The sequence below is a fragment of the Narcine bancroftii genome, chromosome 4 (assembly GCF_036971445.1).
Source record: "Narcine bancroftii isolate sNarBan1 chromosome 4, sNarBan1.hap1, whole genome shotgun sequence".
NCBI classification, from domain to species: Eukaryota; Metazoa; Chordata; class Chondrichthyes; order Torpediniformes; family Narcinidae; genus Narcine; species Narcine bancroftii.
Genome location: NC_091472.1, coordinates 190,420,964 through 190,445,549, shown reverse-complemented (window position 1 = coordinate 190,445,549; position 24,586 = coordinate 190,420,964). Strand labels below are relative to the sequence as shown.

At 42.2% G+C, this 24,586-nt stretch overlaps 1 protein-coding gene across 4 annotated transcripts in view; it reads right to left on the bottom strand.

The window, feature by feature from the left end:
• Positions 1-2,614: 2,614 nt before the first annotated feature.
• Positions 2,615-24,586, bottom strand: part of LOC138761362 (cell cycle checkpoint control protein RAD9B-like) — a 101,712-nt gene continuing 79,740 nt past the window's right edge. For 2 of the 4 annotated variants that reach the window (XM_069933343.1, XM_069933340.1), the window contains 4 exons: positions 17,776-17,840; positions 16,674-16,802; positions 11,249-11,498; positions 2,615-3,310 (listed from right to left, as the gene is read on the bottom strand). In XM_069933343.1, coding sequence (XP_069789444.1) covers positions 3,176-3,310; positions 11,249-11,498; positions 16,674-16,802; positions 17,776-17,840 — 579 coding nt within the window. In that variant the 3' untranslated portion in view covers positions 2,615-3,175. Of the gene's footprint in view, positions 3,311-10,785; positions 10,886-11,248; positions 11,499-16,673; positions 16,803-17,775; positions 17,841-24,586 lie in introns of those variants that run through there. The other 2 variants (XM_069933341.1, XM_069933342.1) reach the window with 2 other exon arrangements.

Below are 24,586 nucleotides of genomic sequence, written 5' to 3'. Positions count from 1 at the left end.
TGTTTTTTTCCACGTGTGAATATTAGAAAATGTTCTTTCTCCAGAATATATTTGTGATTTATAAATTATTGCATTGCATGAAATATAATTGTATTTGAAAATTGGGAAAACTGATGCATTATCAAAAATTTATTGCCTTATTAAATTCAAATTTGTAAACTATTATTAAAATAAATGGCCCAAATCATCATCAGAAATGATGGTTGTTTCCCCATTTGAACAGGGATTTGGAACTCCATGGCAAACAAAAGTTTTGAACCTGCACAGCTGATTTGCTTGGCCATTTATTGCATGTCCTACTGGACTCAACATATAGCCGGCCTGTGGACTCAACAGGACTTGCATATATAGCCGGCCTGTGGACGCAGCAGGACTAGCACATAGAGCCGGCTTGTAGACGCAGCAGGACTTGCACATAGAGCCGGCTTGTGGACGCAGCAGGACTTGCACACAGAGCTGGCCTTGGACAAGTTCATAAAACACTAATTTTGAGGGCCAGAAAAAAATACTTTTTGTTTGTGGAGTGGAGTACTAGCTTTAATATGTATTTCAGGTGTTGATGATCAGCTTGATTACTCAATCTGACATATTTTCATGTTAGATGTTCACCTTGGGGATCTGATGTAATTTTTTAAAAAACACTTGTCATTTACAACTGAAAAGGACATTCATCAGATAGGGATAGCTTCATAGGACCAGTTTGGCAGAAGATGAAGATTAAGTGTCAAGATAGCAACACTGAAGTCACATTCCAAAATGGAATACTCTTTTTAAAAAAAAAAACAAATTAGAAAACCTGTGTGTATTTGATTTGGTTGGCTTTTTGCAGCCTCACTATACAATTGTCTTAACTAATCCTGGAATGGGATCATTGGAGAATAAAAAGTGGTAATGGCTTTGTGCTTGAGAGATTTAATGGAAAACCATATGAAGTATAAAATGAGCAAAAGGAGTAGAATATTCATTATATTATGGTTTGGGCACGATGGGTAAAAACTAAAAGGTTAAAAGCTAATTAAAATGAGCTAGATAAAAACTGTAGAAAAAGTATTAGATCAGGCCTGTTTGGGGTGAGGCACCAAGTACAAAGCAAACCTCTGGTCTAATATCCAAATTCTATAAATATGAACATACTCTATCCCATCACTAAATACGAATAAATATTTATCATTATCCAGGGAATTAAATTTTATGGTCCTTAAATTGCAGTGATGCCATACATAACCAACTTTCTATTCCAGTAATTTCAGAAAATTCTCTTCCAGATAACTTGTCTTTCATCCTCTGACTACCAAGTTGTAGAGGAATATTTTAGTAAAGATAACTAAATTTCCAAAACAAGTTCTTAGAAATTAGTTTGGAATATTTTCATACCATCTGTGATCCTAAACTTGAAGCATAAATTCTTGGGAATAAATTTCTAAGGAGACCTCCCAGAGTTGGTGCATTGTCTTGCATTTTTTACAATGTCATACCTTTAAGGGAATTCTCAATTTCACTTTGCATAATGCTGGTGTTCACTTAATATTGATTTTTTAAAAATACAAGATGTTTTTATGTTAAGTGCAATGCTTTTAGGTTTCTTTAACCTAAACAGTAGCTTGAATTTCAAGAGCTTTACATTCCAATATAATTTATTTCAATTTGACAGGTTCATTTTTAGCCAGCTGGGATTCTAAATGTCAAATCTAAACATGGATTAGTGAAGTTTAAAGTTAGGCACTTTTTTCCCTCATTTTCCATTTGATATTTAATACTCAACTTTGCTAACTTTCACAATCTTTAAAACTTTTTCAAAACTGGTTGACTAAGAATCTATGTACACAGATCCTGACTATGTCAACTAATGTGCATTTGGAGTTTTTCATCAACATTCAAGGATTGTACAGTGACACCATGGACTACATTTAATATTTAAGTAAGAGACCATTTCAATTCTATTAAATTTGTACATTGAGTACAATATATTAACAGTAATCTTTTCTGCTGTGCATAGCAAAATAATGTTCCAGTGGTAGTGCCAGGCATCATGTGAATCTTATTTTAGTTGTGCAGGCAGAGGACCTATTTTCCCACTCTAGCAAAGCCTGTGTATAATAGACTAAATGGCATCCTCTGCTGTAAGCATCTCTGGTTCTATTTTTAAATATTCATTTATAGGAGTAACTAACTTGCCAGAATTTTCCACAGCCCTCTTAATCTAAATTTTGACCGGTTCAGAGCATAAATTATTCCTCAAACTTTTTGAATAGTCTTATTTTGATTATTATATTCAGAGATTTTTAATCTATTGAATTTAAATTGTATTACAGCTCAATTGGAAGAATTTGGAAATTTAATATTTCATGAATTTTCACTTGTTAAAGTTGTTGCTAAGCATAATGCTGAGATGATGCTTAATTTGAAACTATATACTTTTATCATTTCGAACTGAATATTAAAAATGCATCAAACCATGCAAATTGCTCCAAACACCAGATTTTGTATTCATTATGCAACATGGGTTTAAACACATTTGAATTTAAGGTGGGAAATTATATGTTTTGCTGTTACAATAATCTTGTTATTAGAGGAGCAAGTATGTTTTGAAATACAGATACTACTGCTTAACAAATACTCAACTGCAAACTTTTAATAAAAAGACCTCCAATAATAAGAGATGAATCTTAAAGTTCCTACATTTCTTCTTCCTTAGCCTTCCAATAAAAAGTTGCTTAGGATTCTGCATTAGGTATCTTCCAAGTTAAAATATTGAAATATGACGACTTAGAATATTGAAAGTCATTTGGATTTGATTGAGGTAGATCATGAGACTTTATTTGGTTTCCATTGCAACTGAAAGAAAATTGAATTGAGTATTCAAAATTTTATCAGCAGGCCTCACAATCTGAAATTTTTGGTTGTTGTACAGTGCATATGAAGGATGAAGGAAGGATGGAAATTTAAGAATAGCAAGTTCACATCAAAGGAGTATGGTGCTTTATAACATTGGAGTCCATTTACTTACTACTATGTCCTTTCAAAGCTTACTGAACAAAAACAGAATGAAATACAAATAAACTATCCTACAACTGCAGTTGAGATGAAGCACTGCAGGATTTCTGCTTTGGATTCTTTTTGACGGTCCAGTTGTCCCCTGGTTTTCCAAATCCTGAAGATGACAAAACATGGGCTGCTACTCTGGCATTAAACTTCTTTGCCTGTAGTTTTCTTTAATATCTTCCTCCTCACTGTCATCTGCTAGGCTCACAAATGTTTGTTTGTTCTTTTGATATTCAGTCAACACAGCATTGAAGAATAGTGAACACAACTGTTTTGGAAAGAATACAAATAACTATTACGAAAGAGAATATGTAAAATAACAAAATAGAAAAGTTGGCTTTCTCAGTTTTACAAGCAAAACATACTGAGAATAAAATCCCAGAAGTACCATTGAGCCTATGTAAATTATTATTAGTTCACAAGAACATTGCATGGGCTAGCAGGGTCAGACTAATTCACCTCCAGCTTGTTTTACCATAGAGTAATGGTTTATCTTTTGCCCTGGCCTTGCCCTAATTTACTTCAATATTTTTAATCTTCTGTCTCGACTGCTAGTTTCATAGTTGCCTTGGGTAAAGAATTTCAACAAGTTCACTACCCTTTGGTGATAATTTCTCGTCTCTTGATCAATCCCTTAGTTTGACTGCAGCTTCTGGTCCCAGATGCCTCAGCCAGGGGAGACTACATCCCTGTGATTTGCCTATTTAGCCACAAAAAAAAATGTACTTCTGATCAGATCTCATTTTACACTAGTAAAGGCCCAGCGTGCTGCTTCTCTCAAAAGCCAAACTATCATCCTTGGAGTCTGATTAACCTTTATTCTGCTCTCACTATTGCAATTCTTTATATCAGGTCTGGTTTCAACAAGCCCCTAGTCTTGGGAGGGAGAAAAAGTCACTGTAAATGTGTGGAAAAGAAAAAGTGTATATCATGGCTATTGTGATTTATGGTGTGAAAAATAAAAAATTTAAAAAAAAAAATAAAAAAAAAACAAGCCCCTAGTCTTTACTGCCAGTTATGTCTTTCAGATTTCTGCCATCAGCAGTACTCCTGTGCCTCCCAAAGTAATGAATGATAAGGACACTTATGTAATTAATCAAGACCAAACATTCCAGCAGTTTGTCAATCCTGAATAGTGCTTGAATACTATTGCAAGAATTTTTCAGGGAGCTTCTTCAGTTCCACCATTTAGTAATAAAGGATCAGAGGCAGTGTTTGCTGAATGTTTTTTGGCCCCATTTCCATTATTCTAGTTATTTCTAGAAGTATTATGGGACCTACACTGCTCAAAGTTGCTGCAAGACATTGTGACTAATGACTAATGACTCAGAACATGATTTCCATCTGCTGCCATTGAAAGGCAGCCAACATACTGAAGGATGATGAGAAGGCTTGTGTGAAAATGCACCTCAACAGGATTAAAGATACAGCCTGTATCTTGGCTTCTCTAAAGCCATCAGGATCCTGAATGAACCCACTGGTACTAATTATTTTTTTGTACTGTAACTCTGTACTCTAACTTGTGTAGCACTATAACTGGCTGGCTTTTAGAGCTAACCTGTTATTTCTGTTTGCAGAAGGACCCTTCTCACTAAATTAGATAAATAAACCTGTAAAGTGACTGTGGCAGCCTAGAACTAAACTTGGGCCATATATAGACGTTAGCAACTCCATGTCTGCCCGTTTGTGTACTGCAAGAAGCATTAACCTCTCATCTGCTACAAAAGAAATCATGCCTACCATCCTGACCAAGAACAAGGCACAGGCTGGGTATCTTGTAACAAGTTGTTCACACTCTGACAAATTACAGGTAGTCCCAGACTTACGACTGTAATTGGGACCGATGGATTGTTCATAATTCAGGAATCTGTCTCCCGCCAGGAACAAGGACCACTGTACAGTGTTTTTAATATAAAATGTGTACTTGTACAGTAGTTTTAATAAAGTCTTTTTAAAATTCTGTAGTATGTGTGGGTGGTCATAACTCAGAAGTCTACTTGAATTTGAAGTTGCAAAAATCCAAACTAGCCACTGAAGCTCTATAATAATTCCCAAGTGTATTGAAGCAGTATTTCCTAGACATAATTTAAAGAAAAGTGCAGTGATACATTGTCAAGCCATGCTCGCCTTGTGTCACTGCAGCTAATGTGATTGCCCTGAAACTTCTGCAGCAATATCCAGATGCTAGAAAATTTGGCCTTTAACAGTCAGATGCATTCCCTTACCCTCCTTGATTAAAGGCTTATTTTTACACTGCAACAAAATCCTGAAATTCTATCTTTTTAAGCTGTAATTTCACTCCCCTCTAGTCTTCATAGTTAACCATTTCTACACCTGACCTGCTAAGTTCCACTAGCAATTCTAACCCTATGAAATCCATTGGTAGAATGGATGTGGAAGGAACTATTGTTGAAACAAAAAGTTAACACCGTACTGGGAAATTCTGTAACAACTTTACAATGTTGCTGCTGGAGTACTGCCTGCTGTCTAGGTCTCAATATTTAAGGAAGCATGTATTGGCATTGGAAATAATGCAGAGATTTTTTTTTAAATATTTAATAATTTTTCACGCAGGCCCACATCATTACCAACCTCCCCACCTACAAAACTAAATGATTCATTCATGCTACAATATCAGTAACAATAACACACATTAACATTAAGGAAATGAATAAGAGTATAAATCATAAAAAAGAAAGGGACTATCATGGCTCAATGGACGACTTCCGGGTCGATGCTCATTCTTGACTTTCCTTGATCGGGATCAGTGCGGGAGAGAGGGAGCCACAGCAGGGACTGGTAGAACAATCACTTCCATGCACCTATGTAGTGCATGTATGGCTGCCAAATCTTCTGAAAGGTGCTGTACTTGTTTATTAGATTGTAAGTTATTTTCTCCAGGGGAACTCAACTTTGCATTTCTTTGTTCTATCGCTCGATACTACGAATAGAGTCGGACTTCCAAGTCACCGCAATGCACTTCCTGGCCACTGCCAATGCGATTAACATAGATTGGATTTGAAATTTGGACAGCTTCATTGTAAGCCTTATGTCCAATATATTTCCCAACAGGAACAACTCCGGGTCCTGAGGGAATTATTTACCTACAATTTTTTCCCGGACTTGGCCTAGATCTACCCAAAAGGGCCTCACCTTGGCACATGACCAGACTGCATGCATGAACGTCCCAGTTGCAACACCACACTAAAGCATTGATCCGGGAGTTCTAGTTTTGACCAATTGATTTTCTGTGGCATTATGTACAATTGGTACAAAATGTTATACTGGACCAGCCTATATCTTGCATTAATGACAGTGGTCATGCTTTCCAGGCACAGGTCGGACCAGCACCTCTCACCAATTGTAATACCCAAGTCCGATTTCCCATCTTTCTCTCGACCTATGAAGACCCGGTTTGGGTCACTCTGATTGGAACAGGTAATAATTGAAATAAATTTCTTACCGATCCCCCTTCAAATCAGGGCTTCTATGCACTGCAACGAGGTAGGACCATACCTGGACCTAATATGTCCTGTAGAAAAGTCCTTATTTGAAGATAGTGGAATGTTTTATTCGGTAAATCATATTTATTTTTGAACTGTTCCAATGACATTAATTGCCCTTGCTCGTAACAGTCATCTATACACCCGACTCCCTTACGGAGCCAGATGTCCAGAATCCCATTACCCAGTTTTTGTGGTATTAATTTATCTGGAGTCAAAGACATTTTTGGGGACAACCCCACTTTAGTATCTAAATACTGGTTGATTTTGGCCCAGATACTAATCACATGTTTTAATATAGGGCTGCACTTCTTCCCTGTCAACAATTTAACGTCCCATTTATAAATAAAATCCTCTGCTATCTTCTCCCCCACCAGGTGCAGATCAATTTGTGCCCAAGATGGTACATCTCCCTGAAAAAGAGAGGCGATGTATCTCGATTGGGCTGCTCAATAATTTTTTTTTAAAGTCAGGCAATCTCAATCTGCCTAGACCACACATGTCAAACTCTGGTCCGCGGGCCAAATATAATTATATTTGGCCAGCAAGATCATATCAAAAATGTAATAGAGGTGGCCCGCTGGCCGCCGCGCCAGTATAGCGCATGCACAGTAACCGCTGTGTCCCAGGGTGAGAGAGAGAGAGAAAAATCCTGGTCCATGAAAAGTAGTGGTGGGTGGTTTTATAAACACGCTGTCGTGTCCCCCCGCCCACCCCCCCCACCGCAGCGCGGCCTGGCCGGTGTCAGGGGAAGCCAAGGCCGCTTCCCAGCGCCCGGAACCCCAGTGGCACAGCGTTTCTTGGAGCTGCAGATGGAGTCGGGACGCCGGAGGGAAGATTGGGGCTCCCCGCCGGGCGATGGGGGCACCGGCCGCCCTCCGCCTTCCCACCGGAGGGTGCCCGGAGTACACGTGGAGAGCGAGGCTGGTCGGGCAGGTAGGGTGGAACCCCTCGCCAATCTCGGGAGTGGCGTGGGCTGGATCGGTATTAGCCGCGCTCACCTGCTCCTCCTCCGCTGACCGGGATCCCAGCGTGGTCCCGAGCGCGGAGACTGCCCTGGAAAGGTCCTGGGACACCGGCACGGAAAGAAGAGCAGGGTCCGTAGAACATTAAAGATCAGAAACAGGCCCTTCGGCCCTTTGACTCTACCTCGTGAAAACCCAACACTGGAGAAACTCAGCGGGTTAAACCGTATCCTTTATCCAGCAGAGAGGTGCCTGACAATGTTTGGCCCTTGATCCCCCTCATCAATGTATGAGCAAAAGTCTGTGGTTCTCGTAAAAACACCAGAAGGGAAAAAACTCAGCAGGTCAAAAGGGGGGTCCGAGAGAAACTCAGCAGGTCAAAGGGGGGATCCAGGAGAAACTCAGCAGGTCAAAGGGGGGGTCTGAGAGAATCTCAGCAGGTCAAGGGGGGTCTGGCAGAAACTCAGCAGGTCAAGGGGGGTCCGGGAGAAACTCAGCAGGTCAAGGGGGGTCTGGCAGAAATTCAGGGGGGCCTGACCTCACCAGGACCGTTGCCCACTCCCCCTCCCTGCCGCAGGCCGACCCGCGACTCACGGTGACGGGGCCGCTGATCTGCCGAGATGCCGCCCTGCAGCGAGAGCCGATTCCCCCGCACTGTCGTTGTCCAACCCGATCGCCTGCAAACCCTGCCCTCCCGCCACAGGCCTGAGTAAGTATTATGAACTTTAATCTCAGAAGTCAATTTTGCTGATGAAAAATTTATACAGGACATTTTCCTACGTTTGGCAGAGGGAAGTGAAACTATTTTGATAGGGGGCGACTTTAATTTATGCCTGGATCCTGTATTGGACAAGTCCACAAAATTTATAACTAGGACTGGAGCGGTGAAAGCCACCATTGAATGTATGAGGGAATTGAATTTAATAGATGTCTGGCATAGAATGCATCCAAGAGAGAGAGACTACTCATTCTTCTTGAAACAACATGACTCCTACTCTAGAATAGATTTCTTTTAGGCTTCAGCCCATTTAGAGGGTAGGATCATGGAAGCCGAGTACAGAGCGAGACTTCTCTCAGACCACTTCCCCCTGGTCTTGACTATAGACATGCTAGATAAGCAGGACATGGCATATAGGTGGCATATTAACACTTTGCTGGAGTTTTGTAGCTTTATAAGATCTCAAATAACTCAATTTTGTGAGGACAACTGCCCCTCTACTCCAGATAAATTTCTTGTATGAGACACCCTCAAGGCATACTTGAGGGGTCAGATAATTGGGTATATGAAGGTGGTCAAGAAAAATTATATGAGGGAAGTGGAGAAATTGGAAAAGGACATTACCCAATTAGCGAAGGATTTTCAGGAATCAGGCCTAGAGGACCATTACAAGAAATTACAAACAAGAAATTGGAATACAATACGCTTCAGACGTATAGTATGAAAAAGGCTATTATGAGGTCGAGACAAAAATACTATGAGTTGAGGGTAAGAGCTCATAAGGTACTCATTTGGCAGTTGAGGGCAGAACAAGTCTCTAGATTTTACATTCCCATCATGCTCCCAATGTGGGTAAGCCTGCAGCATATTCCTGGGCTTTTTCCAGATCTGTAAATATTTCTTTGCTCCTTCTGGCAATGATATTGTCAGGGTGGCTGGGTACCTCAACACACATTCATATTTCTTCTGCTTGAACAGTCTCTCAGCTGGTTCAAATGCCTTCCTGGCCTTCAAGAGTGCCGAACTAATAACTGGGTAGAAAAAATTTTTGTTCCCCTCTAACTCTAGGGGGATCCCCTTCTCTTTGCCCCGATCGCTGGTGCTCCTAATATTTTCTCCCTGTCCTGGTACCACAACAGCCTCACCAGAACAGAGCGTAGTTTCACTCTTGGCCTGCTGCCAGGGCAGAGTTTCACACTCTCCCTTAGTGCTGGTTTCTTGCAGTTTCCTCTTTTGTCGGGCAGGTCCGTTCCCCACGGGGGTTGCCACTGCTGCCCCGCACCCGACGCTGACTTCACCTCTGGCCTCGCACCCACCGCGAGCGCACCCAACTTTGTGATCCTGCTGTGGGAGGGGGGGGGACCCACCCCTTTCCTTCTCTCCAGGGGCTTCCAGAAGGATTTCCCTTTGTACCTGCTGGGCATTGATGCTGGATTCATCCAGGACTTGTTCTCCCCGTCTGGTGAGTTCCTCCTTTGGAGCTGCGGTTCCAATTTCGAGCCCTGGGGTGGCACCACCATTTTCCTCACCACGAGGCATTCCAGGCTTGCCCTCTCGCCTCAGAGGTGATTCTTTTGCACTCTTGCTTGCAGACTTACTTTTTTTTGTCATGTTGCATTAAAAAAAATTCTCACATCCTTTTTTGGCGTTTTGGACTGGCCAGTTGAGGTTTGTAATCAAAAATCCTGGGAGCTCTCAGAATCCACCTCCTCTTACTCTCCCCATATCACGAGACCTCCACATAGATTATTCTAGATATGAAGGTAGATATGGGTTTAAAAATTCCTATGTTCTTTTGAGTTAGGAATGAGCAGTATTGAAGATTCTGAGGGGGAATAGACAGATTGGATGCTGAGAAAATGTTTCTTGTGGGGGTATTCAGAATATGGTTTGCCTATTTAAAAGAGTCACATGGAGGAATTCCTACCCTGAGAGTTGTAACGACTTGACTTCTCCATCCCAAGATTGTAGTGGTAAGGATACTAAATATTCAAGGTGGAGACTGTTAAAGGAGTTGAAGGATTATAGTGAGAGAGGACAGGATTAATGGCATACAATATTTATTATGCTGTCTCACTAAGGACCCATATAATTACAGAAAGGCATCCCTGCTCCTAGACAAAATATACCATTTGTCTGTTTAAGTATGTAGGAACAACTGGTGGTTATGTACATGATTAGTGCCCTAAACACCCAAGACTTCTTGCACCTTCCCATTTCCTAATTTGTCATTCAGAGATCTGCCTTCCTGTTGTTGACATCAAAGTGGATAAACTCATTTATCCACTAAAACACTGTTGCTGGCCTGAATTTACACATTCCCTCAATTGGTCCAAATCACAGTGGAGCTTCCCAGAATCCTATGCCATGGAGTGCAATTAAGAGTCAACCATGATGCTCTGGGTTTGGAATCATAAGGCCAAAATGAACAAGGTTGGCAGATTTCCACAATTGAAGAATGCTAAGTCTGAAGGAGATCATTGATATCATCAGAATGGTGGTCAGTGTTCAAAATCAATGATTCTTAAAGTGTATGAAGGAAACTTACTGTTGCATCACTCAGTATATCAATCTTGAGATTTTGTTTCTAATAATGACCACAGGCCACACAGTTGAGCATCTACGCCAGAAAGGCAGAAAAAAAAATGGCAAGAAGTCTAGTGGAGAAATAATAAATTTGAGTTGAGATGCACATCTTAAAACACATGGCCAAGAGAGATGCTTATGTACTGAAAGCTATTTTCTCTTATTGCAAAGAACTTATGGGGTATTCCATCAAAGAGCTGGAATGTAACATTTCCTGTGCTAGCTTGCTGAATTCTGAATTTGTTGCAAAACAGGTATTCAAGCAAGAGAATGTTTTGTGGGTGGTGGAGGGGAGGGATCAAAAGAGAACATGGAAAAGCATAACTCTGTTAGGAAAACATTAAATTAAGATCATTAGAATAATCTGCAATTAATTTTGTATTTGGACTATATTTTAAAATTTGTAACAGAAGTACGTCAAACTAATACTCTACCTTTTTATTTGGTGGTATTCCAGGCACCATTTCATTTTTGACTCCATTCTCTGAATAACCATTGATCGGTGAGGAAGTCTTGACATTTTTTTTCAGATCATCAGTTAATCTGGGGTTTCCACAATGATCTTTTCCTTCCTGAATTTTGGTTCTAGTGTCTTTTTGTACAGTGGCTATTACAGGTGAATTTGTTTCTTCATTAAACAATTCATTCGCATCTTCCATTTGAATATTTGTCAGATTAATGCTGCTGGTAGATAAATTTTAATGAGATACTGATAATTTACACAACTTGCATGAATATGGGATCCACCATAAAACTGAGACTCGGGTTTAAAAATTCAGATTTCTACATTTACTCAAACTTATCCAGCTATTAGCTTCCAAATAAACATCCAGATTTTATTGAATTAATTTTGTAAATTGCACTTCAGATCACAAATATTCCTAAACTTTATTTTAATTTGATTTTTACTATTCCACATAGAAATGAAACAAAAACAGCAAAAATTGTTTTCAGATTGTAAAATCTTGGGATATACACTCAGAGTATATTGAATGGTATGGACTTTGGAATGCAAGACAAAATACCATTAAAGGTTACTGTGATGTTAAACACATTTTTCACACCTTTAGTAGCCAAGGCACAGGACGGAAGTTAATTCTTCAACTTGTACAGTATTAGGCCACAGTTTGTACACTGCAGTTCTGGTCCATTTTAAGTAAGGATATGATTACATTGAGATGACACAGTGTACATTTATGAAGGTGTTGGTGGGACAGAAAAATTATGGTTACAAAGGAAGATTGGATATGTTGGTTGTTTTTAAAATGAGACTGAGGCATGACTTAATGGAGATGTTTAAAGATTGAGTAAATAGGAAGGAACAATTTTGCCCAGTGAGAAATCAATAACCAGGGGTCATAGATTTATAGTAAGTCACAGGAGAATTAAAGGGAATACAAGGAAAAACTTTTTCACCCAAAAAGTGATGTCGCACATAGTTGTAGCAGTGAACTGGCCCTGCTTGTCACGTGCAGTCAGCGGGGCAGCCACGGCAAAGATGGCATTGAGGGACCTTCTCTTTCAGTTCAGACTGCTACACTGGTGACCCTGACAAGTTTCCACATCCTGAAGACTTGGCACAATGGACCCTGCAGCAGTAGGTGCCATTGTGTTGAAGCTCCCAACTTTCTGGACAAATAGGCCTCGCACTTGGTTTGGCCAAGTGGAGGCCTAATTCCAGATCAAACAGATATCCTCTGATTCGACAAGATACTTCTATGTCATCAGTTCACTCAACTTGGAAGACACTTCACGGGTCAATGACCTCATCCAGGCACCACCAGAGAAAAGTAAATGTTGCTCTTTAAAACCTCTTCATTAGCATATATGGACTTTCATGGCGTGAGAGGGCCACCAGGCTCCTTCATTTGGACGGCCGAGGCCTAGGAGCCCATCCGCCCTCATGGATGAAATGCCCACCCTGGAAGAAGGGCACAAGCCCTGCCTCATGTTCGAGCAGATGCCCAAAGACATCAGAGTCCTATTGGCCGACGAGGATTTCAGCAACCCACACGAGTTGCGGCACGAGCAGACGTTCTCTACCAATCCAGGTGTAAGACCATAAACTCAGTCATCTGTATTACATGGCCGCCACCAAGGTAACGCCCAAGTCCAGTCCACCACATGAAGAGGCCCCGCCCTGCCAGAAGACAGAAAGGCCTGACCATCAACATTTGGGGGAGTGGAGTGGTAAGCGCACAGATGCTGTCAGCTATGCTAGTTTCCAGGAAACAATTGGGCCAGACATCATGAGTGGTTGCGGCAGCTGGCCGACCGAACAGCTTTCTCCATGTCTGGGACAGGATCTCAGGCCACTGGCAGCTGGAGACCCTGTGGAGACTACAGACGCCTCAACGATGTGACAACACCCAACCACTGCCCCATTCCCCACATCCAGGATTTTGTGGTGAACCTTCATGGTGCGACACTTTTCTCCAAGGTCGACCTGATCTGGGGATACCATTAGATCCCTGTTCACCCAGATGATGTCCAAAAGACTGCCATCATCACCCCTTTCTGCCTTTGAGGTCCTCCGCATGCCCCTCGGCTTGAAGAATGCAGCCTAGACTTTCCAGAGCCTCATGAATGCGGTCGGCAGAGACTTGGCTTTTCTTTTCATCTACCTCAATTATATCCTGGTAGCCAGCAGAAAGCTCAATGAGCATATGGCACACTTTTGCCAGCTTTTCAATTGCCTGGCAGAGTTCGGCCTCACCATTAACCCGTCAAAGTGTCAGTTTGGTCTCAGAGATCGAATTTTTGGACCACAAAATTACCAAAGATAACGCCAGATCAACAACACTGAAGGGGCTACAAGAGTTCGTGGGGATGGTGAATTTTTATAACAGGTTAATTCCTGCAGCCACCAAGATTATGCACCCTCTTTTCACTCTGTAAGGCTCAACGAAGGAGCTTGTGTGGATGGACGAAGCTCACAACGCCTTCAAGGAGGCCCTGGCTCATACAACACCCACGAATGGATGTACCGACAGCCCTCACAGATGACGTGTCCAACACAGCAGTTGGTGCTGTCCTGGAATGGTTCGTTGTCAACTCACGAAGCCCTCTTGCCTTTTTCAGTCTCCACCTGTGACCACCTGAAATTAAGTACAGCACTTTCGACAGAGAGCTTCTGGCCCTCTACCTGGCAATTCCACTACTTCCTAGAGGGGTGGCTGTTCACTATCTACACAGACCACAAGCTGGTCACTTTCACCTTCTCCAAGTCCTCTGACCCATGGTCCACCCAACAACAGAGGCACTTATCCTACGTCTCCGAATTCACCACCTCCATCTGCCATTTCTCTGGCAAACAAAACATTATTGCTGACATACTCTCCAGGCCAGTGGTCAATGCTTTGTAACATGGCATTGACTACCATGACTTGGCTCGAGCCCATCGAGATGCACAGCTTCAGGACTGTAGTCATGGAATTGCAGCTCCAGGACCTCCCACTTGACGCCAATGATACTACTCTCTTCTACGACATCTCCATGGGCCAAACCCGACTGTAGTCCCCACCCAATGGAAGAGAACAGTTTTCAACACAATCCATGGTTTGTCTCACTCCTCCATCCAAACAACAGTGCGGATGGTATCCTCCTGATTTGTCTGGCATGGCCAATGCAAGCAAATCACAGAGTGGGTGAAAACCTACACGGACTGCCAGACTGCAAAGCTCCAGCAACGCACTAAGCCCCACGTCCAGCAGTTTAACCCTCCAACCTGCAGGTTCCAGCACATCCGCCTCAACATAATTTGGCCCTTGCCAGTTACCCAAGGGTCACGCTATCTACTCATAGTAGTGGACAGGTTCACTCGATGGCCAGAGGCCATTCCCCGCCCGGACACCTCCACCGACACGTGTGTCAGGACTTCCCTTTCCGCCTGGGTCTCCCAGCATACATAAAGACCGACTGAGGAGCCCAGTTCACCCTGCCCTATGGAATGAGCTCTCCAAACTCCTTGGCACCCAACTACATCACACCATGGCCTACCATCCTCAGGTCAACAGGCCAGTCGAGCACTTCCATCATCACCTGAAATCAGCACTGATGCCATGGTTCAAGAGGCCCAACAGAGTAGACGAACTCCCCTGAGTTCTTTTGGGGATTCGCACAGCGTCCAAGGATGACCTCAATGCCTCCTCAGCCAAATTAGTCTACAGCAAGACCCTTGCAGTCCTGGGCCAGTTCCTTCCTTCAGCACCCAATCAAATCACTGACACAGCAATCGTACTCGAGAGACTGCGAGACAAATTTGGGTCACTCACGCCACTACCACCACCATCGCGACATGGTCAGGCACCTTTCAACTACTCCCCAGACTTAACCTCCTGTAAGTACGTACTTGTGCGATGGGGTGCACACAGGACACCCCTTTGGCGCCCCTATGAGGGACCTTACAAGGTGCTGCAAAGGAACACATCCACCTTTACCCTCGACATTGGGGGCAAAGGGGAACTGTCCATACTGAACCGCTTGTAACCAGCCCACTTAAACTTGTCACAACCAACACAGGATCCCCCACCGGTACGTAGGGGTCAGCCACCGAGGCAGTGGACCTCAACCTCATCGCATCATGAGACCATCGGTGCCAGTTCTGGGGGAAGGTGTTGTGTGGCAACATACATAGTTGTAGCAGCATACTGCCCCATTTCTCATGGGCAGTTAGAGGGGCAGCCGCAGCAAAGATGGCATTGCGGGACCTTCTTTTCTGGTCTGCACTGGAAGAACGCATGCACGCTTGTGTCAGTGTGACACAAGCTCCAGAATGGAAGGGGCGGGCCAGATACAGCCTTAAAGGCTGAAGCGTGGAATTCAAAGGAAAGCAATTTTGTCACTCGAGCTCTCAGTCTGTTGTCTCGGTCTTTTCGCTGCACGCACGCACAACCCACTCCAGTCTTAAATTTATGGTCTTGTACTGATGGTAGAGGCATAAATCTTAAGCATATCCAATGCTCACACGTGTACTTGACAAGCCAATATCTATTAGTTTACAGGTCTAGTGGTGAAGGCTGGGATTAGCATGGAGAGCTTTTTGAACTGATAACAGACAATGACTGAATTAATTCCTCACTTCTTGTAAATCTGCTGATTCTATGGCTTCTGTTAATTAAAAAGGGGTTGCCATTGTTGCAATGGAATAACTTAAGGATTGTACACTTTTAGCCAAGTGGTCCTCTAGGCCTGATTCCTGAAAATCCTTCGCTAATTGGGTAATGTCCTTTTCCAATTTCTCCACTTACATTTCTTGACTACAGGAAACAAGTCATGTTATCAATATCATGTTTTTTATACTTTAGTAGATTTGGATGCAAACAATCTTCTATTAATAGTGATAGCCTTGAAAAATAATACTTTATTTGTCAAACATATGGAAAGTAAATAGCCATGGTGCTATTTACCATTAGGAGTTCATTATTATTAGCTGTTCACAACAGGAAAATTGGAAGCTGCATGTTAAATATCAAAGGAAAAGTGACACAAATGGGAGCTTAAATTTAAATAAAAAAAACAGAATAAAAGCAACAAGCATAATAATTATAACATCCACAACATAAAAGAAAGTCAATCTGTAACATGGTTCTGAGTATTCACAAGTCCTAGTTCTCTGCACCACCTCAACTGGTCCCACAAGGTACATTGTAAAAAGCAGCTAGTGGTTATACAAAAAACTAAGCAAATGAGTACAAATTCACTTCAGATAATTGCTAATATATAACAATCAAGGATCTGCATATTAATTCAAAGAATCACTGTGAAAATAATAGTAGAGAAATCCCGTATTAAAGAGAATGTTTCAGTGAATTGGATCAAAGAACATTGGAAAAGTATACTGTATCTACAATTTCATACCTTTTATTGGCCAAACTCTTCACGTTCTGAATGTTCTGTGGTGATGATGACTGGCTCCCTACATCAGTTAATGTAGCCAATATGAAAATGGCTTCAAGCATCATATTATCAACAATAAATGCAATTGGCCTATAAAATAAAATGGATGAAAAGACTAATTTCAAGAAAATAAAGTTTGGTGATGTCTTCTTGCTTGAAAACAGCCCAAACTTGAGTAGATGCAAACCATTCACAAAATAAAATCTCAATACCACATAATTAGCAGAAAGACTTGTTATAAACAGAGATTCTGAGAAAATGTCTGTTTAAAAAGGCACTGAAAGCCCAGAGCTGCCAATTTTGTGCCAAAGACTCCAGATACTTGCTTGCGTGTAAGTGTTAATACTATTATAAAAGTTATATGACTTAATCAAGACATCAATGAAAAGACAATGATATTTAATACAAGGGTGTCATAGTGGATTTGGAAAGAGAAAGATGGAGTATACACTGAGAACTTTAGAAAAAGAATATTTTAGTGCAATTTCACAAGTTTCTCAAGGTTACCTCAGGACATGCAAATAAGGTGATTCAGAAAGCTGTAAAATATAGTATTAGCTATAGTTATGCAGATACTATGCAACATGCTGGTTAATCCACAGTTTGAATACATTCAGGACACAATATTGGTTAATATTTTGGCTAGGCAGGAGTTGTTTTCTTTGAAACAAAGAAGTGGGAGATTTAATTAAGTTGTATAAATTATGTGAGGGCCAGAACAGGGAAACAGGAAAGACCTATTTGCCTTCACCCTTCCCTTCATCAGCATCAATGGACCTTATCAATTCCATCAACCAGTTTTGAAATTCAATTCTTTAGATGAGCTTATGGCCACCTGTTTCAGTAGCTTTTTGTTCAAGATTTTATTTATGCAACATAAATGCAATATTGAAAACAGGCAAGCTATTTAATGCAGCATAAATAAAATTTAACATTAATGAAAACACAAGCTGTTAAGCTACAAGCACAATATATGATTATTGGTATTTATGGTTGTGGGGGACCTACAAATTAGCATGTTTTGGTTTTGTTATAATAAAGCTACTGAACAAAATAAACTCACTTTCCAGCTGTTCCAAAATGGGCTGAAACAGAAAGGCTCAAAGATTCTGCAAATGTCAGAAGACCCTTAAAATAAAAAAAATAGTGTAGCAAAACATAACAGCATAGAAATCTAAATGCAATGTGCACTTCTTAGCAATGCAACAAAATACAACATACAATTATTACACATTTTTCTCCCAACAGTGGATCAAAGGTAAATGAAAGCATGAAAATCCATTTTAAAATAAAAATCACATGGTGGATCACGTCATTTCGTCCACAAACTGTCACTCAGAGGTTTGGATTCTTGCGGATGCTTGGCGAAGGATGGGTTGGGAGAAGGGGACAAGTAGCGCAGAGCTGGGCACATACTTTCTCAGAGTCAGCAGGTTGACTCGCGTTCTCGACCATGGATAATGACATTTGAACTGAACTGTTGAATTATTAAACTTAATGTTTGAACTGAATTGTTAAACAATTAACGGTGTTTGTACAACCTGCAAATGACTACTGTGGTGACCCCGACGATCCAAAACAGCCTTTTTTGGGAGTACAAAATGCTGGAAAGGGACAATTCAGGTCTACAGAATACAGTTTTACTCAAAATGCCCAATTTATGGACATCACAACCGCAAGTATGGTTTGAACAAACCGAAGTCCAATTCCATGTACACCAAATAGCTGCTGACACCACAAAGTACTACTACGTCGTCAGTACACTAGACCAGGAAACCGCTGGGCGTATCATCAATTACCTTCTTCAACCACCAGCTGACAAATGAAGAGATTAAAAAATGCTCTTCAAACATACATTCATCTCTCTCGCCGCAACAGGACAGTAAAACTGCTGCACATAGATGGCCTAGGCGATCGCAAACCATCCACGCTCAAATGAAATGCTCGCCCTGATAGATGGACACAGGACCTGCCTCCTCTTCGAACAGGTTTTCCCTCAAGAAAATGCCTGAGGACATCCACCTGATCCTCTCAGTGACGATTTCACCGACCCCAACAGCCCTGTGCGGACATACTATGGCAAGCCAACAGCAGGGGGAAATCAACCATCAACCAGATGGGGGCTTGGGGTGAGTTGTTAGGGATGGATTAGGTGGGGGAGGGGGTGTAGTAGGGGGCATTTTTTAAAAAAATGAGTATATTGCATATGTTCATTTTGTAAAATTCTTAAATAAAATTTTCAAAAGAAAACCCAGATGGGGGCTGTGACTCATCAGGTGATATGGACAGCCCAGCCTCAATGGAAAGGGCGACAGTAACATCAGTCTCGAACAGTGCTAGTAAGGACAAGTGGTTCTACTACCACCCAAGATGGGACTCCGGAGCCCATCAATGCCGACCACCCTGCATGCATGTGGGAAACGCCTCAGCCAGCCCTCGGTAGGAGCAATGGAGGCTGGCCAAAAAGATCGACCTCTACATCTGGGATCGTCATTCAGGATGACGTTTTCTCGTTGACATGAGAGCGGAGATCATATCACCCTCCCACAACTGAGCATTGACACTCATTCCAGAAAGAAGGGGCCTCCCCTGACTGCCACCAACAGCAGCAGGATCTAGATGTATGGGGTCTGCACAATTCGTATGTGAGTAGAAAGAAAAAGGTTGAGAACTACTGGCCTAATGTGTAGTGGTATCAGAGGGGCAGTCAAGACTAGTCCTGCATGAAAAGTAGTGTAGAAAAATACTACAATCAAGTTAAGATATGTCCCCTCCATATATTTCAAATAGAGCCACGCAGTATTTACACTTTCAACATATAAACACAACTTCATACTTCCTTTTTGATCTCTGTAGATTTCAAGATTGAGGCACAGCTTGTAAAATTGTGTCAAACTGTCGACAACCATTTCAAGATTTTCATATTTGGCAATGCAGGCACAGATCTCAGAAATCTGTCAATTTCAAAGAGTAAAAATGGCAAACAACAGTAGTCTTCATTTAGTATTGGAAAATCCAGCCAATATGCTATTTAAAATAACAGTATTGCACTAATATATCCACGAGGAGACTCTTACTTTTGCACTTTGAATTTTATTTCCTCTCTATATTGAAGTTTGTTTACATTTCTTAATTTATTTACACATGTACATTGAGTCAGTTTTTTTTTGCATTGCCAATAAATGGCAATTCTACCTCACCCACAGGAAAAAGAATCTCAGGGTTGTATGTGATGTCATGTATATACTGTGACCATAAATCTGAAATCTATTAGCTACATATTTAAGCAACAAACTGAGGGGAAGAAATCTGGTACATTAGCACCAGTTTCCTTTGAGCAGGTTGCTATGAATGACCTTCCTCTTGAAATTGGGAATAACTGGCAGAATGAAGGAGGACAGAACAAAGGGCAGGCAGTGGGAGTGAGGATGGGGAAAGATTGTGAGAAGGTCTCTCAGAGTTTATGTGTACATTTAAGGGGAAAAAATATATGATTTTCATTTAATTGAAGTAGTCACTTCAATTTGCCAACAATGCAATAATCTCAGAAAAAAAAGAAAGTGATAGCTCTATTTGTAGCTCTCAGTGATCATGACCCTTTAGTTTTTGTGTACCTTGTGCCCTCAGACAGCTCCAAGAAAAGTGCAGAGAACAAAACAAAGGACACTACATCACCTTTGTTGACCTCACCAAAGCCTTCGACACCGTGAGCAAGAAAGGGCTTTGGCAAATACTAGAGTGCCTCGGATGCCTCCCCCAAGTTCCTCAACATGGTTATCCAACTGCACGAAAACCAACAGCAATGAGCTCTCCGAACCCTTCTCCATTGACAACGGCGTGAAGCAAGGCTGTGTCTTTGCACCAACCCTCTTTACTATCTTCTTCAGCATGTTGCTGAAACAAGCCATGAAAGACCTCAACAATGAAGACGCTGTTTACATCTGGTACCACACGGATGCCAGTCTCTTCAATCTGAGGCGCCTGCAAGCTCACACCAAGACACAAGAGCAACTTGTCCGTGAACTACTCTTTGCAGACGATGCCGCTTTAGTTGCCCATTCAGAGCCAGCTCTCCAGCGCATGATGTCCTGTTTTGCGGAAACTGCCAAAATGTTTGGCCTGGAAGTCAGCCTGAAGAAAACTGAGGTCCTCCATCAGCCAGCTCCCCACCATGACTACCAGCCCCCCCCCCCCCCCCCCACATCTCCATCGGGCACTCAGAACTCAAAACAGTCAACCAGTTTACCTACCTCAGCTGCACCATTTCATCTGATGCAAGGATCGACAACGAGATAGACAACAGACTCGCCAAGACAAATAGCACCTTTGGAAGACTACACAAAAGAGTCTGGAAAAACAACCACCTGAAGAAACACACAAAGATCAGCGTGTACAGAGCCGTTGTCATACCCACGCTCCTCTTCGCCTCCAAATCATGGGTCCTCTACCGGCATCACCTACAGCTCCTAGAATGCTTCCATCAGCGCTGTCTCCGCTCCATCCTCAACATTCATTGGAGTGACTTCATCACTAACATCGAAGTACTCGAGATGGCAGAGTCCGCAAGAATTGAATCCATGCTGCTGAAGACCCAACTGCGCTGGGTGGGTCACGTCTCCAGAATGGAGGACCATCGCCTTCCCAGATCATGTTATATGGCGAGCTCTCCACTGGCCACTGAGACAAAGGTGCACCAAAGAAGAGGTATAAGGACTGCTTAAAGAAATTTCTTGGTGCCTGCCACATTGACCACCGCCAGTGGGCTGATATCGCCTCCAACCGTGCATCTTGGCGGGCTGCAACCTCCTTTGAAGAAGACCGCATAGCCCATCTCACTGACAAAAGACAAAGGAGGAAAAACCCAACACCCAACCCCAACCAACCAATTTTTCCTTGCAACCGCTGCAACCGTGCCTGCCTGTCCCGCATCAGACTTGTAGTCACCAACGAGCCTGCAGCAGACGTGGACATACCCCACCATAAATCTTCGTCCGCGAAGCCAAGCCAAAGAAAAAGAAAGAGACCTTGTGTTATGGGCCCAGAGCTCCCCAAAACCCTGCAGCAATAGAAATCCACCAAGACAAATGGTTACTGAATCAAAAGTTGCTTTTAATTTTCTTTAAACATAAAAACAGGATCAATTGTTAACTTATTACTATTAACTTAACATAATCTAAACCCCCTTCTAATTCTAAGTGCACATGTATGTAACGTGTATACGTTCAGAAAAATTCTTTGATTCACAGTCCAATCTCACTTCTCACTCTTCCAAGTTCACCGGTATCAGGCAATTCTTATACTGTGCACAGAATTTAACATTTATGAATTTTCACCAGGCTCCTGTGAAAAGGTAAATGATTACTGCTCAAGAAAGTTCCAGTTGGTTTCAGAGAGAGATTTGTTGCTCGTTGGACATACACAAACTGATTTTCCACATTCAGTACTTCAGTGTCTTGCCAAAGAAACTTGCCCCATCATGGGGTTTCCAAATGATAACCTCTTCTTCCAGGTCGCCACAGAGTTCCTCTTGTTTCCCTTGTTTCAGGAGAAACACTCTACCCAGCCATTTCCTCTTGTAAGGACTACAAGGGTTTTTCAACAGGCTGAACTCAGAACTTACAACCCATCTTCAAAATGGAGTTTTCCACCAGCTTCCAAAAGCCACTGCAGTTCTCTCTCTCTTTCTCTTTTTCAAGGCTTTTTCACGTGCATTCTCCATCAAGAATGCACCCGCAGAAGCACATTCAGACCTGTGGAATGGTTGTTCAGGTGCAGCACTGAAAGCACAGAGCTGGCCATCTGAAAGGGACAGCTTCATGGGAGGTGCCTGGGAGTGCACTCCAGCTCCTGTCCCTTCAAGCTACTAGGGTTGGGACGACTGGCTGTCAGAGCTGGGGCAGCCGGCGCGGCTCATGTGGGATGTCCCCATACTGATCCCACTGCCCGGTGCTCTCCCACAGCCCTGTATTAGTCTCCACACTGTGGGGGGGCCGGCGCGGGCTATCAGCGCAGGTACCGCGCCGGTCACCCCTCACTGTGGGGACTGATACAGGGCTGTGGGGAGAGCACGGGGCAGTGGGATCAGTGTGGCGACAACCCGCGCCGGCTGCCCCTGCCCTGATGTCCCGCGCTGGAGTGCAGGCACTTGCCAGCTGATTGTCATCCCCTTAGCAGCCGCTTTCAGGCAGCTGCATTCAGGTGCTGGGGTGGGGTGGGGTGGGGGAATGTCAGTGCTCCGGCAATTATCCCTCCCAGAGGAGGGTTACAAAGTTCGCCTCGCATGCGCCTCCTGCGCTTTCAAGTGGCCTCCCAACACCCACATATGGGCATTATATACGGCTTTACATTGGGGGATCTTGGCCACCTGAAAGTGTCTTCAGAGAAGAATCCTGTTTGGTCTCTCTCTCTGCTTGTAAGACCACATGACCCTTCTTAGAACAGCAAACTCTAAGTAGAAAGACTGCCAACATAGGAATCAGTTTCTGCCTGGCCATCTGTTGCTTTCAAAACAATAATCCATCTATTCCACAGCATCAGTCCAATTAACATCTACTTGTGAAATCTCTATAGGCATTCTTCAAAGTTTCTGAAAAGTCACTGTGGACATGAGGTCTCATTATGTATAGTTCTTGCATTTTAAATGAGATGCCTTAAGTGTTAGTCTTTGTTTGTAGTGACCTACACTAAACCCCCACAATCTATTTTTTTTTTAAAAAACATTCATATATTGTGAAATTTGCATTTATCCCTTGGATTTTTTGAAGTTGTAAAACCAACCACAACTTGGTGAAAAGATTTCCCCTTGGTTTCTTTTTGTTTTCTTTTCTTTTAATGTCCAATCTGTTCTGCCAAGTGCAAGTGAGGACAAAAATGGAAGGTTAAGATGAACCGGTACGGACTCGAAAGGCCGACGTGGCCTATTTCCGCGCCGTAAATGGTTATATGGTTAAATGGTTATAATATAAAATATAATACAATCCATCACACTGGCTTAAACTTTTCCAAGAGAGAGAAGTTATTCAATGTTCAGCGTAAGAGACTGACATTCTCTGCCCAAATAGAACTTTCATACAGATGAGCAGACAAAGAAAATTCAAGAATTTGTACAGACTTCAGCCTTCCCCATGCTTCAGACTGCACTAAAGAGATCCAGGTGGTCTTTTGCAGAACTCATGAGAGCTTCCTTTTACATGACAGAAAGGGATGGAGCCTGTGCACAGCCACATATTGCTTGCCTGGCAATCATTAGAATACTGTTACTCAGTGGTAGTTCAGTGCCAACATTGCAGCTGAGCAAACCAGGTTATTATTTCACTGGGAGATTCTGGTACAGAATCTTGCAGGTGTGCCTACAGTGAAGGCTATATTGTCACAAGCAATATTATATACTGTTAAGTATAAAGTGACATAGAATTTTCACCATCTTTGTCACCATTTATTAGGAAGAAGCAATGAAAGCACAAGAGGTTGAGAAAGAACAAATGAAAATGACGATGATAAAACAGTTGCCAATTATCCAAATGGCACATGATCACACACATCATACTCTCTTTATAAATAAACTAACCATCCAGTGAAGCTCAAATTATGTTGTCCAAAACAACGCACATTGGCTATGTGGCAAACTTCATGGCCAGTTAATAAATAAGATCAACTAATAGACAATGTTGCAGCACAGAAATAATTACAAGACATAAACACATGCATTAGTGAGATGGCCAGCTGTCAAGTTCATTGTCACTTGACTACAAATACAACCAGGCCACTGTGCACACACATAATACTCAGCATATAATTATATATACACAAAATGTAATATTAAATATTTCAGAATAATTTGCTCATTTAATTTATGATATCCAAGGTTACAACCT